We start from the raw sequence: 19,527 nt of genomic DNA, 5'->3' as shown, positions 1-19,527 counted from the left end.
AATCGTGCGTGAGCAATTATGCTGTTGCCAATCGCACGTAAATTTAAGTTTCTCTGTAGTAAAGATAATAAATGACCCATTGTCATTATCTCAGCTGTGCCGGAAAGTCATTCGTCAGAATATGCGAAGGAACGACATAACCGCCACTTTGGAAGGCCTGCACCTTCCAAACCAACTTTTAGTGTATTTAATGTACCTAAATATACCTGAAAACGGTAAAAATGATATAGTATTTGAACTCCAATTTCTGAGCCAAAATATTTCTTCATGGGAAAATTATCGAATTCTCAATATGCTTAAATCTCCAAATTCAAAGGCGGCACTGCCGGATGATACACCCATAATGAAATTAAAACCCAACCTCAGTGGGAGAAACTGTATATATAAATAACCTTGTTAAAATGAATGATGAAAGAACCCTATAATATTACCTGAAGTGTTATAACCATGAAAATCGATGAGTATCAAAAAATGCATTATAAACCAGTATTGTGTTAATATTTATGGAACTGCGAATTAGTGTAAATGTCACAAGGTCTAAATACATTATCAATATATTGACAAAAAGGTAGTTTCTCAAAAATCTCTATACTCTTAAGACTATAATGCGACCGCAAAGTCGTTAAACTAGAGTACGGAACTTTAGGAATGATATCATGTTCGAACACACACAGAGCCAGGTGCAAGGTGGCACCGGTGAAAAAGTAGTTCAACTTCATCCTAAAGTTGCCTTGTTTTTCCACACAAAGTAAATATTCATTATTGGTTAACATGGAGCTTTAAGCAAGTTATGGTAGAACGAATTATTAACCGATGTATTGAGGAAATTCCGGTTAAAAGGTAGTTTGAATTCGACCCAGAGTGCACCATAATCATAAACAATCTTGAAAAAAAAGTAAATCTTAGATTAATAAAAGATCAATAGAAACTAACTATTGTTTCAGAAGAATGGCCAAAGAAATTATTGACACAGAATTCATCTCCATTAAACATGCCCAAGAGAATGTCGTATACTCAGCGGCAATGATTATTGTGGATAAATCAGGGGAAAAAATCCTTGCGAAAAAATGGGATGTCAAGTACGACTTAAGGAAATACAACATAGGATCATATATCTTCGGATTAAGTCTAGCAAACACGCCCAAATATAGACCATCAAGAGTCAAATTAGGAATAAAATATTACGGCAGAAAGGGCTAGTAACTTTACTTAGTTCAACAAGAGGAAAGAAAGTTTCAAAAACTATATAAAATTCGGTACTTGTACGTTAAGGGTACCTGCCAGACAGATTTATTAACCCTCGACAAATGTAGAAATCAAAAATTAGTTTACAAAATTGAAGGAAACCCAAATTGTGTAAAATATCAAGGTAAACATGACCCCCTCCAAGAAATAAAATATTACAAACAGTACTTATACAATCCAAAGAGTGTACTATATAGAGCGAGAAGAAATGAAATTATGTTTAAAAGAATTAAAACTTATCAATCAAAATCAAAAGTGATCAAGAAAACAAAAAAGCTGAAACAATCAAATAATTAAAACCCAAGTACTCTTACATGAAAAAAATTAATTTCTGCATGAAGTTAATTAAAATATCTATCCCCCCCAGCTTAAGAATCAAAACTACGATGACCCTGAGCAGGGTAAAGAATTTAACGACCCCATCTATTAATCTCTCCTTGGTTCTTTTTGAAAAAAAAGATTATTTAGAATATTAAAGATATACTGTCAAATTTGTACCTTATCCCCCCCCCCAAAAAAAAAAAAAAGAAAGAACAAATAATAGGAATCTAAGCTCACGTTCAATTATCATTTATAATAAGTCTTCCTAACGAATTTCTAATGAAATATTGATTCAAGAAACAGCAAAAAGGATGTGGATAACAGAGTTCATAACAATCTTCATTTCCCAAACTATAGCCCAAGACATCGTAAAACATGGAATAATCTTCAAACATGAGAACTCATTACTTGCAAGCCACAATGTCTGGAAAATATTTATGAAAATGGATCCCAAACCGTTTGAAACTCTATTTCAACAGGTAATGCGACTGGAGAAAAACACCAATGAATTAAAGGATTCTATATTCCAATTCTTAAGATCGGACAAAAGCTTGCAGGCCATAAAGGATATGCACCACTAGGAAAATACAGGAAATCTACCTCCCATTCTTCCCAAACTAAAGTCGAAATTCATAGAAGACGATTTTGACAAGAAAATGGCAGAAATCGACAAAGCTCTGGGAACTAACAATATAGGAAACAGGAGAAAAAGAGAACTAAGAAGTACGGACGGATCTCTAGACAAATACACCACGGCAAAATATACCACTGATTCCCTTTTAGCTACTTCTAAGAAGAATAAACTCTATGATGAGAATTACGCCATGCTAAATGAATTACCGAGCCTATGGACCTTCCTTAAGGAATTATGGCAAGACCATGCCAAACAAAATTTTACAAAGCGAATAATATCAAAACTCACAAAGTAAAAGGATTACAAGCAAATTATTAATCTAAAGGGATTAAAATTCTCAAATACACAACAAGATGATAAGAATAAAAAGCCTACTGAAAGAAAAAGAAAAGCCACCAAAACAACCACGCCTACGTATGAGACTCCGGTAAGAGATATACAATCTTCAATGTCGGAAACTACGACAAGCATAGCCCCAGAAATAACCGCACTTAGCAAGGAGTCACCTAGAAATTTGACTACAATAACTTATTTAAGACCCACGATACTTACAAAATGGACATGGTCAACGTGACCAATGTTTTACCGCACCCAGTCAATTGGCGTATTTACTATAGGCTTAAGAGCAAGACTCCCAGTAAGGCATACAAAAATGCAAACGATAAAGGTACAGGCAATTCAACCAGAAGAAAAGAAAGATAAAACCAAAAAGGATGAAGAAGACGATTACCCACACAAGAAATGTTGGACAATAGACGGTAAACGTACTTGTACTAGATTAGCAATGGCCAATGGGCCAGCAAAGGAAGGTATTGAACCATTACCTGAGATAAACGAGAAAAATGCTCTAAAAGTATCAATTCGCCAATCTTTTCTAATCTTATATAGACAGAGACTGCAAGCACTATTTGAATTGTTCAATACAGAAATACAAAAATTAAAACAAAGTACCACGAGAATCTTCGAAGTATTTTTTCGAAAAAGCAAATATCGAAGATCAGCTAGTCTAATACCTATCGTGGGAGAATTAGCCTCACGCTTGTTTGGGCTTTCAACTGAAGCAGACCTAAATATACTAAGGGAAAACGTAGGAAAACTAAATAACGCCATGAACGTAACCTTACATGTCCAAAAAATACAAGCCAGTATAGCCAATTACCAGAGAGACAAAATTGAGGCAATCTCAAAGAAAATATCAAAAACAGTAAGCATAATGAATTACTTGAAAAATGAGGTAAATCGTGTGATTTCCGATTCAAGCCTCACCATGGTATCACTAGACATAGTGACAATGTCATTACTTAACCTGGCAACTGACGTTAGCAAATTTGAATTTGCATTATTTGCCCTTACCGGAGGAACCTTGTCATATGACCTAGTGGATCCTTCGAACCTAAAAAGTATCTTGGATGAAATAAAAACACATTTGACGTTCGGACTACATCTACCAACAGAACCGGAAGTAGCAAACTTATTCCACTATTACACCAAGCTGAAGGTTCACATCACGGAAATAAACGAGCAATTGTTTGCAGTAGTAACAATTCCGTTAATAAATCAACAGTCAATATATGACTTGTATAAAATTTCCACGTTTCCAGCCAATATAGGCAGAACTAATTCGTTCATGACTATTACCCCCGAAGCGGATTGCCTGCTAGTCGATCAAGATAGGAGGAAATATGCCTTAGCAAATTCACAGGACCTTAAGGAATATGTATCATTTAAAAACCTAGTGTGTCAACTGACACTGCCCATTTTCAATGTAAAACCCGGATCATGTATGTTGGATATATTTTTAAAAGAGACTCAACAAGAAGAAATTCCCAACTCATGCGAAGCACTAGTAGGCAGTACTAAAAGAGAAATATTTATTCACCTTAGAAATGATCTGTGGCTATTTTCTGTTCCAAAAGAAACAGTTGGGACTATCTCATGTTATAATAACACAGAGAGAATCGATCCAATCTACAGAGCTGAACTACTATTACAAGACGTGGTAACAATAACAATAAAACAAGGATGCCGACTGGTGACTAAGGAAGCCACGGTACAAACGCCCCTCATAACAACAAGCACCAACATAATAAGTCCTAAGATAAACAACTTCAAACCAGTCAATCTATCGTATACAATTCCCAATATTGACAAGGAAGAAGTAAGAACCACAATATGGTCAAAAATAGACAATATCAAGGGAACCTTACCACTAACAAAAATAAAAGAAGCCTTAGACTCTCAAATTCCCCTATTTACCAATGAAGACCAAAGACTGACGTATGTAGAAAGTAGTTACGGACTATTCTCAACAAATTTCTGGTGGTATACCCTCCTGACGATAGGATTCGTATTCATAATCTCATACTCTATACGAATCGCATTAAACCTAAATTATGGAAGAGTGTTTAGAATAACACGTAGAAAAATAGAAAAGTCAGATCACGTCGAGCAGGGTGAGATGCAAAACCTAAACCCAGAACTACCTGATAACCTTCGAGGTAAAAAAAAAAAAAAATAAGGGAGGACGTGATCGAGCGAGTGAGAATAGAGGTCCTCATTGGTGCCGTGTCAGGTCCCAAATTTTTCTTTTTTGTTTTTGCAGCCGCATGGGTGGACATACTGCAAAAGACATATTTTTTAAGCGGTATGAACACGCTTAGACAATAAAGATTTGTAAATTTATAGTAGACCAAGACCTCTCACATAAACCATATTGCCTACCTCGCAAATAATAGTATAATAGAAAAGTAAATGTTAAAGTCGATGAGCGTTGAGTAATATTTAAAAAATGTATTGAATATTGAATATGTGCCAAATGCACATATATACGTGTATACACATTGTCACCAATCTTGAAAATTTTATAGTGTTATTTTTTTTTTACATAATCATTTTTCTGATGATTACCTTATTTATATGATAATAATCTAATGATCGCGGCAACATGCATGAAAGCATGAAATCTGCCCTTATTTTCTTGCGTTGTATTTATCTGTACCTGTACTAAATTGATGTTATTAGTACCATTAATAATAACTATTATTTCAAAGATTGTCCACGCAGAATATTATGAAAACCGTATGTTGTTGTTATATATGTTTTAACTTATGTAATTGTAAAAAGTATATGATTCTGCCCAGATATTTATATTCTAGGAAGCAAAGTAATCAGTGCAGATTAATTACGGTGTACCAATATGCAACACGGATACAACCCAGTAACATCTACTTTCATCATTCATCAACCACCGACAAATACTCACCAAGAAAATATCTGGAGACAATATGCTGATCACCAATCCAGATAACCAGAACCCAGTACCAGGTAATTTTACCTCAAGCTGTGCCGGGAACCAAGGACCCTATACACAAATATATACCTGAATTAATGATTACCTAAAGAGTCGCCTCGACCTGTCATGTCGTAAAACTGCATAAATACCCGTCAAATCCTTAGACGGCAACGGCCTTAAGATTAAATGTTTGGAACGCCAAGAATAATCCTAGAGTAAATCCCTCAAGGACTATGTATCTTAAGCCCCATATCAGAGACAATATGTTAACCAAGACAAAAGGTTTATGTTTTGACTATCCAATTATTGTTAGATGTCACGAAACCAAACCATCCTCCATGAAATGAAGAACCAATCATAATCAATTTTGTGGGAAACATAAACTGTACGTGTTAAAGTTTTTCCCAACATGAAGTGTTCAGAGAAGAGAACCAAACAGCTATTACCGTTTTAATCTCCATAATTAAGCCCTCAATGAGTGTGTATAATTAGATCAAGTTTTGATCCTGACATAAACAACGTTAAGCGTAGAAACACAGCCCATAGTCCAAATAAAAGATGGACTAAACGTAGACAATTTACGGGAAATACAGACTGTACGAGTATTAGATTTTCCGAGGGTAAAAAGTGTCAAGAAGAGATACCCAGCCCAGCGATCAAGATACCGATTTCATGTAATTAATTCATAAGGGTTACGTACCTAATAGACATTTCAACGAATCTACAACATTAACCCCTCGTATATGACGTAAGGAACCACGCACGGACAATTTTGTGCATACAGTCATACTTGCGAACAACATAAACACTTATTCCAAAGAACGAATGACAGAAAGCAAAACACCAAGAAGACAAACCATGAACAATTAGCCAACCTAGTAATTAAGTGAACGGAAGCCCAAAGTGGAGTGAAAACGTATGTGAGTAATATAGACACGTAGAATGATGAAGTAAGTGTGAAATCTTATGTATCTAGCTAATAACTTTAAAGAACATAAAGAGCTTTTCATAAATAAATGAAAATCAGTGTAAATTACATAAGCTCAGTGTTGCAATCAGACATTAATATTAAAATCAGTTAATGTGTTAAACTTTTTCTTGCAAATTATTTTAATTTTAGTGTGCTAAAAATTTAGATATAGTTAGATGTTTTAGACGTAGCTAGATGTTTTTGAAATCAAATACCTATCATACCAACATAGCGTCTGGTGGAAGTATAAACTAGCATTAGAAGTAGCGAATATGCATCACATTAAATAACGAAATAATTACAAAAGCGGAACTTAACTAGTTGGAGCCATATAGAAGTATTAGAACATTAGGTGAAGGAATTTTAATATTAGGTGAAGGAACAATAATATAATCGTGCCTATGTAACGTCAGGTGGAAGTATAAATTAGCATTAGAAGTAGCAAACATGTACCACGTTAAGTAATAAAGCAATTATTAATGCCGAACTTAGATTAGTTAAAACTAAGTAGAAGTATTATCATATCAGGTGAAGGAATAAAAATTTAATCGTGTCATTTTAGCGTCAGGTGAAAATAAAGTCGAGTATTAGAAAGGCAAAATGTACCATTTTCAGTGATGAGATAATCGTATCAGGTGAAGGTAAACTTAGTGTTAGGTGGAGGAAATAATAATTACCATATAATCACATAACCTAATGTAGAAACTCTTTGGCCCCTTCGCCAAATCGAGTGAGTAGACCATAAACTTTAAAAGTGATGTTGTTACATGTATAGTCTAGTAGAGAAATCAAGTATATAAAAAAAAAAATAATATATATGAATTTTACAAAAGAAGAGATAATTCAAGTAATAAGTACAAAATAAATTCCTTAAAAAAAAAAAAAAAAAAAAAGAATTCGAAAGTGGGAGGAGCGTAACAACGATGAGGACATCGTTAAAAGTGGGATGGATGATATGTAATGGGATGGATTCTCAAAAAATATACATCAAAATTCCCCAATTAAAGTTACCCCAGTAAAATAACATCACCCAAGAATGTGAATTCAAAATTCTAGTAACCTACAGATCAAACATTCAAGCGATCAAAAGATCAAGCGTTCAATTTAAAATACAGAAATAAACGCAGTTAATTAAACAAAATTCTTTCCCACAGAAAATGTAATAAGTAAATCCGACCCCCCGCCTCCAAAATATTCAATAAACATTGTCTTGATCAACTCTTATACGGCAGGTGACTAACACCTTTGTTCAAATATTAAGCGCTCGAAAAGACCAAACTGTCAAGACAGTAAGATTTACAATGCAAAAAAAAGTAGTCACTCGAGATGTAAAATATTTGCTTAAGCTATTTGCATTGTTCTGTAGATTAAGTTTAACACCTGAGTATCTTAGTGAAATTAAATAGTATTATAACTTACAAAATTACAAATAAATAAAATATATGTCCTCTTAAATTAACGCGACCCCCTTCTGGTAAAATGTTACAATATAAAACTTTGATCGTTCGAAAAAATTCCAGAGTTATATCTTAAAAGTCATAAATTAAGCGACACCTGCTAGCAAAATATTGCAGTGTAGAATTTATAGTTGCTAGAAAAATTCCAGAGTGACATCTTAAAACTCATAAACTGTAATTAAACCCGAGTAGCTCATTGGTGCAAGCCAGTCCATTAGTAATGTAGGACAATAGCGCAGCCAATAAGGACTGAGAAAATATACTTTTAGCAACGCCTAAACGTAACCTCGGGCATAGTTGCAGAGGATAGATAGTGAGAACTTAACAATTTTTCGCGAGTCTTACAGGATTATTCTATGAGTCTATTTTGACTACAGTCTTAGTTTGAGTTCAGTTTGAGTCTTGCACCATGATTGCGTTGTAATAAACTTTTGAAGTGTACAAACATTGAATCATTTCCTGTGTTGTGAATTTGTTGATATAACAAAGAACTCTGCGACTATTATGTAAGTACAATAAATGCATCATTATTTTATTTTACTCTCTTGTGTTAATATTTCTCAAGCTCGATAGTCCTTGTGGCTCCACTCGCTCCTAAGGGGAACCGAAACTCGTCAATCTGATTTCGAATCAGTATGGCCGTTAATACAAGCTCCCCACAGGTATTCCTGGATTAAGCTCCCCACTCTAGAAGTTCAGCCTCCACTCAGGTAAGCCACCCGCGGACCGCTAACCAAGAGCTTAACTAAATTTCCCATTGGATAAATTAATCGGAAATTCCCAAAAAAGATATAAGAATTATTCATTTTGAAACCCCCCCCAATAGAACTAGCCTTAACTAACCAAACTCCGCTGTCGAACTTTACCAAAAGAAAACCCCCCCAGTAGAGAAAGTCATTTGTGAAAAGAAAAGAAATGGTAAGACTTGGGAAGTGAAATGAACCAACTAGTAGAAAGTGTTTCTGACTGGTGGTTTTTGGCACTAAATTCAAATTATTATGCTCATGACATTAATAGAACTTCTAGCTTTAACTTTTTTTTTCTTCATGTTGCTGTCAATTAGGCTACTTCAAGAAAAGATTAGTAATTCTGAATGACAAGACAATGACCAAGACCAATTACTGAATTGCAACAGATATGAATGTTACATTTGAATTCAGGATTAAAATCTGATTCTAAATGTTTGTCTATTTCTTAGCTATTTCAATAATTTGTGAATTAAAAATTTACCAAACTCTTTTCTTCTCATTAACTTAATAGCAAACACAAAACAGGCAGCAGGAAGTATAAAGCTACACTATTGAGTATATATAATTGGAGCTATGAAAGAAGTTGAGTAAGGTGAATGAAAAGCTTAAGAATGGATTTACAGCCTTAATGATCTCCTTGGAAGTTTCTAAGAAGTAACTATTTCTACTCCTTCTCTCTCCATGGAATCTTCTGCATCAAATAAGGCATAAGGAAAGTATTTGGGAACTTATATCATTGTTTAATCTCAATTTATAATTTTCAAAGATCAATAAATCTAGCCTGGGCTTAGTTATTAATTTTAGGAAAAATATCCTTGATATGGCTTAAAACTCTTCTCAAATAACAGGCATTGAATTTCAGAAACTAAAACCAATAAAAAAGCATGAAAGCTTAAAATTAAGGTGAAAGGTCATTTTTCAGAATTCAGATAGATATTGACCTGTCATGTATCCTGTGAAATCTTCTAGTCCATGGAAATAACAGAGAGGCTGACAAACTAGTTTGTAAATATTTTCCTGGGGTATAATTTTGGCCCTGGATTCATTCCTGAAAGTTTTATTCATATAACTCAACTTCATTCCAAGATAGCAAGAAATCCATAGACTAGGATTTCAGCAAAATGAATAAAGGAAAGAGACATCAGGCTAGGAAGTACCTTCTCAGGGTATATTTTAGGCCTTAGACTCATTCCTAAAAGTTCCATTTTGGCTACCAAACTTAACTACTGGTAAATTTTTACAAAATCATATTTTTGACTTACAAATAAAGTGAATATACCACTCAATGCCTTTTTTTATGCTCTTTCCTAATATAATAATCATTTTTGCCAGAAATGAATTTTTCCCCCACCCCTACATAACAATTCAGGGTATATATTTGTACATTTGGGGGTGGGGGTTAAGTTTAAACTTACCTCCCATTTACATCACAAATAAAATTTTCCCCCCCCCCCCCGAATGTGCAAATATTTACCTTGAATTGGTATATATAGGGGTGGGGGTAAATTTCATTTCTGACAAAGATGGGACCCAAAGATCCACCCTTTGACTATTGGAAAAAATTACTTTATAACCTTATAAAGAATGGTACTATCCAATCTCCTTATAACTAAAAACATTTTAGTCATCTAGTTGGAAAATTTGGCTCATCAATATAGGAGAAATCTAAATTTGCCAAATAGTTGACAATAAATGTTGCCCCAGCTAAACTTTCCTTTTCCAACTAGTTGACTAATAACTTCTCCCCAGCAACACTTAAATTTGCCAACTAGTTGACAATAAATGTTGCCCCTGCAAAATGTTCATTTGCCAATCAGTTGACTTATAACTTCTCCCCAGCAAAACTTAATTTTTCAAACTAGTTGACAAATAACTTCTCCCCAGCAACACTTAAATTTGCCTACTATTTGACAATAAATGTTGCCCCAGCAAAACTTTCATTTTCAAACTAGTTGATGAATAACTTAGCAAAACTTAATTTTGCCAACTAGCTGGAAACAAACATTGTCCCAGAAAACAATACATTTTCCAACAAGTAACGTCTCCCCTCCTAGGAAGTTCCCGTTTCCTTTAAATATTTCTTTATGACAAACTCTCACCCCAGACAAGGACAACCTTCTTTCCTTTTAGCCCTAGACAGTTGGTCAAAAAGAAATTTTTTGGCAATTTGTCATCCTTCATCTGAAGAATGTGCCCTGGCAATCTCAACCTTTCTTTCATTATAGCCCTAGAAAGCAGGATTGAGCCACATTTTTGTACAGCCTACTGTTTGAAATATGGTCTGTCAGCCAGGTACCCAGAACAATCTGTAGGTAATTCTTATGGAAAACATCTAGCAAATTGTCATCCACTTTTTGGAATTTTATTTTAGTTTTGTATATATTGATGGGATCATCAGGAAGGGAGGGTTGCTTTGTTGTTGGAATAACAACTAATATATTGAAAAAGAGCATGAAATAAGAACATTGTTATTTTAATTTTATTAGCCTACCATGTTTTTTGAAAAGTGCTGCTAAACTGAAATTTTACCATATTAAGAAATTTGACTAATCTCCCCTTCTATTCTTAGAGATGTGTGCACTCACAGTTTCAAGTAGCCCAGCCTATAATAAATAGGTCAGGGTGAAAGCCATTTGAAAAAATAAAATTTTGTTGAGGAGAAGTTACTGGTCAACTAGTTTCTAGCTAGTTGGCAACTTTAAGTGTTGCTGGGGAGAAGTTATTAGTCAACTAATTGGAAAATGAATTGATTTCTGGGACAATGTTTCTTTCCAGCTAGTTGGCAAAATTAGGCCTAAGTGTTGCTGGGGAGAAGTTATGGTAAAATTCTACCTGCTATAGGCTACTTTAAAACCAAACCCATCACCCCACCCCCTAATTTGCAAAAAATATAGCCTAAATTTGTTACTAAAGTATTATATTTTTATCTTAATTTGGTATATTTCGTTAGGATTGAGCATCAGAGAAACTATTAGAATAACATTAGGTAGAGCATATATCATACAAGTACCACAAAAGCCCCTAGGCTAATCTAAAATTGCACCTAGCCTTGGCTATGTTATAAAGTTGTTTCCAGTTATTTTAAAGAGGCTAAAGTGTTTCACTGAGAAGAAAAGGAATGCACTACACCTGAGGGTCCATTTGAGGACTTTAAGTCAGATTTGGGATTGAAAAAATTTAAGCTAGCCTATTAAACAGCATAAAAAGGCATCAAGTGGTGTGTCCACCTTGTCCTACACAGTAATGTAATCTGGTGCATATAATGAGTTTTTACTCTAAAGATTTCATGATAGTCGTTACCTTGTCGTTTAAACTTGTGTTTGCAGATTTCAAAGGGAAAAATCACGTCCCTTAATTTTGAATTTTATTTCTAAAATATGCCAGAGTTGCTGTAGTCAGTAGGATTTTACAAGATCGAGTAAGAAAAAACTAGTAAATTTAGAGGATATAGTAAATTTTCGAAATCTAGTAAAAATTTATGATTTGTAGAAAACAAAACTCTTGTTATTTTCCATGAATTCAGGGGAAAATTAGTGTCCATTCATTAAAAAATCTGATTTCAATTACGTTAGATATTATGGCTACAATTGCTCTCATTTTTGCTATTTCGCGTTAGCCCTAGCGCTTAAAAATCTCAATTTTTCTCTCGGTTTCTTCTTGATACTCGCTTTCAAAGGCAAACTATTTAAAATCAGGACTGGTATTCCAGCTTAATTTGCTTTCAGAAAATTTTCACAGACTCTCATAACAGCTGCTATGTTTGTTAGTTAGCCTTGTCCCTTTCAAAAGACGCTGCTGGAAACGAACTTTTTCTATACTTGCCCAAGTTCTTTCTGACTCTCTGCAGCTTGCCCCATTCAAGTGCTGGAGCAGAGAGACAGTTCTTCATTTTTTTGGTCGTCAAAACTAAAAACCGGAATAGGCTAGATGTCTTGAGTGTTTCGTCCTTGAAGAAACGAAGCAACTTGTTCTCGGGTCGTCAAGAAGAAGAAGAAGTGGAGTACATGACTGGGTGACATTTATGACATTTATCATAGAATTCGTTCTGGAACAAATGGACTAAATTTTCTTGCATTCTCATATAAGTTTTCTAATTCAAGTGGTTCAATTCCCCTGTTCCCTCTTTGCAGGCATTGTAATATGAATAATGAAACAATTGACCATTGTCTATTTGAATGTAATATGCTGATGTCTGCGCAACACACCTTGCTTTGTAAACTGTTAAACTGCTTCAAACACCACAAAATCTCACTATCAGCCAAGAGCCTAGCCAACTATACCTGCACACAGAGCGCACAAATTGATATCTATCATCTTATATTTGAACTCCTTGAGTCGAAAGATCTACTGAAAGATATAAGAGAATATCTAATAAGTAAGAGACAACCAAGCCATTAGCTCTGTTGCCCATAGAGTGAAGCAAAAAGAAAAGGGCTAAATAGTATCAACTGAATAGCCCGCCTGCTGTGAATTAGAAGAAGAAGATCCCCGGCGATTTGACTCGGGCTATCAAAAAATGGAAACAAGTAGATTCCTTTAGTCAGAATTCAAAACTATTGGATACTTTAAATTCGATTGAGGCCGAGGACTATTAAAGCCTTTTAAGTGCGGTTTTTTTAATTGTGACTACATATTTTCTTCTTACTATTCAATTTGTATGATTTGCCTGACCTGAAGACTATTGACACAGTGTTATTTTTTAAAACTATTTATTGTATGTTATATAAGTTTTCTTTTTCTTGGCAGTCCTAGTCCAATTTGAGGTGAAATTTTTCAATTTATATATTTTTACAACTAAACCGGTAGCCGATTACGTCATTTCCGTTTTGAAGTGAAATAGATTGTATTGGTTTTTGATTACCTCAAATACGAACGAGAGAGAGTCCAGAAAAAAATCAGTTCAACAAAAATCCTAAATTAAATGCTTTAAAATTTGCCAGAAATCTTTGTAAGCAGCTTATCCCTTATTTAAAGACTAGCCCAATTAGTGTTTTAAAAGTGGCAAATTTTCTCTTAAAAATGCAAAATTGAAGGGTTTAGATTTCATTCCTAAAAACGGAAACTGGGGGACAAATTTCAAAAGCCGTCACTTTCAAACACACATCAGATTCTAAGCCCTCCATCACCTGAATTGCTTAGTGAATATGAGTTGTATCTGTTTTTTTTCGTTGATTGTTTTTTAATTTTTCAGTATATCTGAAACTTATGACCTGAAGACCATTGATAAATTTAAAACCGGGCTTCATCAGAAGGATTTCCAGAATTTAAAATTCCAGACTATTGTTGTACGTCTTGGATACACCACATCTGGATCATGAAGTCAAATGTAATTCAAAATGTTGGTGATTGCAAACCTTATGAACGATTTATCAATTTACCATAGTTGACTGGCTATTGTAGATAATTATTGACAATAAAAATTATTATAAAAATTATTGTAAAAAAATATTGTAAAGAATCTTAGAATCGCATATGCGTCTGACATATTTTTGTCCTTAAAATGCTTGGAAAAGGACCCAAACATCCCACAACTGTCTCAAGTGTGTTTGAACGCACTATTGCAAGTTTCTCTATTTTTTTAGTGTCAAACATTAATTTTACTTTGTCAATAGGCTTGTATATTTTGTATTTACGTACATCATGAAGAAAAAGAAAAAAAAATGTAGTTTCAAGTTAATAAAAGAGGCTTCTTGCTTTCAGATACGACATACAAATAACTACCCATTACATTCTTTATTGGAAGTTAACGAAAGCTGACAGCTGTTTAAGCTCCAACAGAAAACAAACGAATTCTTTAAAATGCAAGATTTGTTCGAAAGTGTTTCACCTAAAACGCCTCAGATTAACTGTTTTAGATGCTAATGTCATAAGACCAATGTGAAAATGCAAGAAGTGTGTGTCAGCTTCTAGACACGATGCTAAACAAAGAGTTATAGTCCCCCCCCCCGGTGTCCATGCCAAAACACCCATCACTATGTAATAAAGACGGAGTTGTATTTAGTACTAACACAAAAAACAAACTTCAAGTTTTATTACAATGTTTGGCTCCCAGCATTAAGTTAAAACCACCACCTGAATGGTGAAGCTACTACAAATCTTGAAGTTGAAACATGTAGTTTCAAGTTAATAAAAGAGGCTTCTTGCTTTCAGTTACGACATACAAAGAACTACCCATTACATTCTTTATTGGAAGTTAACGAAAGCTGACAGCTTTTTAAGCTCCAACAGAAAACAAACGAATTCTTTAAAATGCAAGATTTGTTCGAAAGTGTTTCACCTAAAACGCCTCAGATTAACTGTTTTAGATGCTAATGTCACAAGACCAATGTGAAAATGCAAGAAGTGTGTGTCACTTCTGTGACACACACTGTGACAAAACACCCATCACTATGTAATAAAGACGGAGTTGTATTTAGTACTAACACAAAAAACAAACTTCAAGTTTTATTACAATGTTTGGCTCCCAGCATTAAGTTAAAACCATCACCTGAATGGTGAAGCTACTAAAATCTTGAAGTTGATTAATCTACCACAAAAAGATGATTTTTTTGCAATGAGCTGGAATAAAGGGCAATTTCAGTTGATCTATTCAGGTTCTGCAGCAAACGAAATTTAATTTTTCCTTCAGCTAAAACTGCATAAGAATATTCACCAAACTTGTTCTTTGGGACAAATATAAATGCACAAAGACTTACAGAAGCAAACCTGGTTCCACACCCTGTAATTAAGCCGATAATGACTCCCTTCTTAATGCAGAATCTGAGAAAAGGCTTCGCGAAGAGAACTCGGAACAACTGTCTCAGATGCTAAGGCCAAGGACTGACGTATATAAGCAGTATGAGTTATTAAGGAAAGAGTTGGGGTCACCGTGATCTCCATGCTGAAACAACCACCACTGAGTAGTGAAGAGACAACTGCACTGAGTAGCAACAACAGTAGCAGAAACTGACATGGAATTTTGCTACAATTTGTGGCCCTTAAGGAAATCCTATTGAAGGGTAGCTTTTTCACAAAATAAGCATAAATCCTATCAGACAAAAGCAAAAGGGACAGGCGGTTCGCAAAAATCAGCAGACATTTCAGCAAGAAAAGATATTCAAACAAATCCAGAACAAAGTAAAATAAACAGCCAAGGTAAAAGCCAAGCAGCGTAAAGAACTACTAGCCTGAATATCCAGGAAAATCCGAAAACGTTCAGGTACTCAGTCCCCTCCAAAAAAAGCATTCGTAATTGCACTAAAAAAAAAAACATTAGAAATTGCACATCTTATTTAAGTCATAATAAACACAGAATCTGATCGAAAATTTGAAATAGAAGGCAAATGTATTAAATCGACAATTCTCTTGTGTCCTTATGGAAGACATTCACAAGAAGACTCTGTATTCGGCAGCCCCAAAACACCAGACTATATAACTACTGCCGCGAAAGATTCAACGAAACTGAAAGCTTAAATACGGCAAAGTCTTGCATATTGAATCAACTGAATCCAAAGGTACTTCTGGAGACAGTAAGTCGTTCGAAGCAAGACAGCAAGCCTTTAACAATGATTTAAAAACAATCTCTCGGAAGTAGGAAACTCCCAAGGATTTGGAAAAGTGCAGTAGAAACTTCAGTCTCAAAATTGGAAAGCAAGAACAACCGTCTAACTACCGCTCGATTAGTCTGGCCTCTATGTGCTGTGAAATAAACGAGTCAACCATTTTAGACCACTTTGTTGGTCATCTGAAAGTGAATGGCCTTTTAGCTGAGAAAAAGTTTAGATTCCTCAAAAGAAATTAGCTTAGATACAAATGCTTCTTGCCGTGGACGACTAGAGGGAATATGTTGGTAAGGGTCTACAAGTAGATACTATCTATCTAGGTCCACGTAAGGCATTTGAAAAAGTGCCAGACAAACGACTCTTATTGATACTGATGAACTACGGACTTTGGACCATCGACACCTCAAACAGCCTATTGAAATGAATACGTTATTTTCTTATTGGCAGAAAACAAGATATCTTTGCAAATTGACAAAAGTTTGACCTTGAGATCGAGGTACTGACTGGTGTACCAAAAAGATCAGTCCTAGGATCTTTGCTGTTAAATATGTGTATAAACGACTTTGTTGACTGTATTTAATCGACATTTCTCCTTTATTCCAAGGATACTAAGTTGAATCTCAAGGTGGAGTCACCTAAGACACTGAAAAACTACAGAGGAATATTTACTGCATTTGGGAGCTGATGGACGAGCAGCTGATAGAAATTGGTGTAGAAAAAAGTCATCTTAACAGTCTGGGTAAGAAACAACGGATTTCCTATACATAACATTTCAAAAAATATCAAAAAGTGAAGCAGACGGAGACTTGGAATTCCCGTGGACTGCACCTTAGCATTAGTTTTTCATAATGAAGCAGTAGTTTAAAAAAAGCTTCCTAGATAGCGTGGCTCCTGAGAAAAAACTGCAGATTCGACAATTCGCAAGTCATTACTACACTCTATGTGTCACTGGTATGCCCAATTCTAGTGTGTGGCCATAGTACCAACCATTCCTTATAGAACAAAGATCTTGATGATGTTAAGAGAGCCTAACAAAGCATACCAAGCCTCTGAAAACTTTCTTCCGAAGAGTACTTCCTACCAAAGGTAATTCTTAATGAAATTAAAGGTAAACAATTTATCTCGGATTCTGTGTTGGACTCTAAAATCGTATTAGGCATGTATGGAATAATTTACCAGGTGATGTCATACCTTTCACAACTTCAACTTTCAAAACCCAATCAGACACAATATTCTGATCTAAAATGTATGTCATCTTTAAAATTCCAAGAAGATATTTAAGTTGAGGTAAGTTTTGTTTGAAAATAAATCTGTGTTATTTAAATTTTTTAACTATATTAATGAAATGCACGCAAATCATTATTATTGTATTTTATTTTCCAGTTGATGTAGAAAGGGCACATATAATTGATAAATAAACAGATGGCATAAAACAGCAGTTTTAGATTTATATTTTGCTTCTCAGTTACTCAAGTGGTAATTGATTCCATTTCCTCATAATAGCCTAGAGCTGGAGTTTCAAGAAACCAAGTAGTTTAGGAGTGGTTTTTTGCGCATTATAAATCATAGGATACGTAGTCATAATGAATATGGAGTCTCATTGCTGAAATATAAACACTTATGTCATAACTACGTTGGTGTTGTTTTAAAATTAATTATAGCAACAATTCGAATCACTTCAATGGGTCCTTAACAACAGACCCTTGCTATCTACTGTTAAAAGCAAACTCGTAGAACTTGAAAGCAGCAAGAGTTTATTGAGTAATTAAAACTCTAGCGATAAAGTTTGCTCACATTTTTAAACAATTAAATTGTGTGATTCTAAATTATTTTTTTCAAGTTTCCAAGGACCTGAAACATTGCTTATATTTTGCCTCTTCTGAACGTCTTTTGTTACGCCTCTGAACGAATATTTTAAAGTTAAAAGAATACTTTTCAGCAACTACAGTTTCTCTGACGTAGAAAGTTCACAATATTTTACAAAATAACCTCAGGTTCAGATGGTAAAAACACTATTTTATGTCAGATATTGTGTCAATTCCTTAGCAACAAAAGAACTTATGTCATGAAACCCAAGTGTGTGAAATCGTAAAGTATTGGTCAGTCAAATACATTCAACAACTAAACAACTGTGTTCTTCACTTAGTTTAACGTTATACTTTATTGCCAGACTTGCTTTTTATGCTTTATAACGTTTCACGTTAAGCTTTTTATGCCACTTTATTGCCAGACTGGTATGTAATTTGGAAACATTATTTCAATGCCAATTATAAATTCCGTGGATTCTTTCAGCTTTCAAGGGGATTTTTTCTTATTGGGCAATCGGCTAGGAAAGTCTTAGGCAAAGTTTTTGAAATTTGAAAGGGTGGAATATTGGGATATCGATTTCCTTTGTATATTTGGATTTTTACCAAATGCAAGATTACCTCTTACAAAAAAAAAAAAAAAAAAAAAAAAAAAAAAAAAAAAAAATGTGTTAATACAGACTTTTCAAACGTCGTTCTGGCTGGTTCAAGTACCATATTTAGTAGCACAAATATGACTTAAAAATCAACGCAGAACACGTATGCTTAATAAAAATTGTCTTTTTAAAATTTTTCTTTGTGTCCTGAATATCTTTTTCTCACTTTGCGTAATATAACTTGTAGATCCAGAAGTTGTCACTCCCACTAAGATTGTGTCTTTACATCTTTCATTGGTACTAGTCAGTTATCCCGACCACACTCAAGAAGTGATGTTAGGTTAATCATAATTTAACTGACCACTCTATGACGAAAACATAATACTTTAGAAACAAAATTATGGAAACTAGAACAGAGGATTCTGGAAAACAGGCCACCCAGAACGCCACACGTTAAATAACTATCCTAATCTAACCAACTCTATATATTAGATATTTAATTAAAATATACTCTATTGTAGTTAATCTCACTAAGACTAAGCTAATTATCTCCGAATGCAGACAGAGTAACCTGTTTTACTCAGACCAAGAACTTGATTGCGGTCGGGATGGCTGACAAGTGCCCTTTCATTGAATCTAGTTCACAGAAAGTTTCCATCTTCCCAGATAAAAAATTATTTCCATCGTCAGGAATCACAGTTATACTAAAGAACTAAGCAATTTAAATAGCGAGGAATGCGCTTGGTCCTTACCAACGCTAACTGTTCTGAAGTATTTCCCACTCAGATTATGTTTTTGTTTCTTTCACTTGATTCAGTTTACAGATACAAAACTGCTATACTATTTTCTTAATGTCCTATATTTCTACATTTCCTAACTGAATAAAAAAGAGAACGTCAGTGTTCAAGACATGGTTC

General features: G+C 34.4%; 2 protein-coding genes across 4 annotated transcripts in view; one reads left to right on the top strand and one right to left on the bottom strand.

Annotated features, from left to right (window-relative positions):
* Nadsyn (NAD synthetase) overlaps window positions 1-12,028 on the bottom strand; it is a 149,984-nt gene extending 137,956 nt beyond the window's left edge. For 2 of the 3 annotated variants that reach the window (XM_089089881.1, XM_089089883.1), the window contains exon 1: window positions 11,969-12,028. The gene's annotated coding sequence lies outside the window, so the exon portion shown is untranslated. Of the gene's footprint in view, window positions 1-8,866; window positions 8,885-11,968 lie in introns of those variants that run through there. The other variant, XM_089089882.1, reaches the window with a different exon arrangement.
* LOC148952442 (uncharacterized) lies at window positions 1,878-19,226 on the top strand. Its single transcript, XM_089089206.1, is given in 3 exon segments — window positions 1,878-2,437; window positions 2,843-4,698; window positions 19,132-19,226. Coding segments are annotated over 3 exon segments (2,511 nt in total).
* Window positions 19,227-19,527: the final 301 nt, after the last annotated feature.

The sequence above is a fragment of the Artemia sp. Qi Xiang Cuo genome, chromosome 5, assembly GCF_049724085.1.
Source record: "Artemia sp. Qi Xiang Cuo chromosome 5, ASM4972408v1, whole genome shotgun sequence".
NCBI classification, from domain to species: domain Eukaryota; kingdom Metazoa; phylum Arthropoda; class Branchiopoda; order Anostraca; family Artemiidae; genus Artemia; species Artemia sp. Qi Xiang Cuo.
The sequence above is the reverse complement of the archived record's forward strand: the minus strand, read 5'-3'. Positions and strand labels throughout refer to the sequence as shown.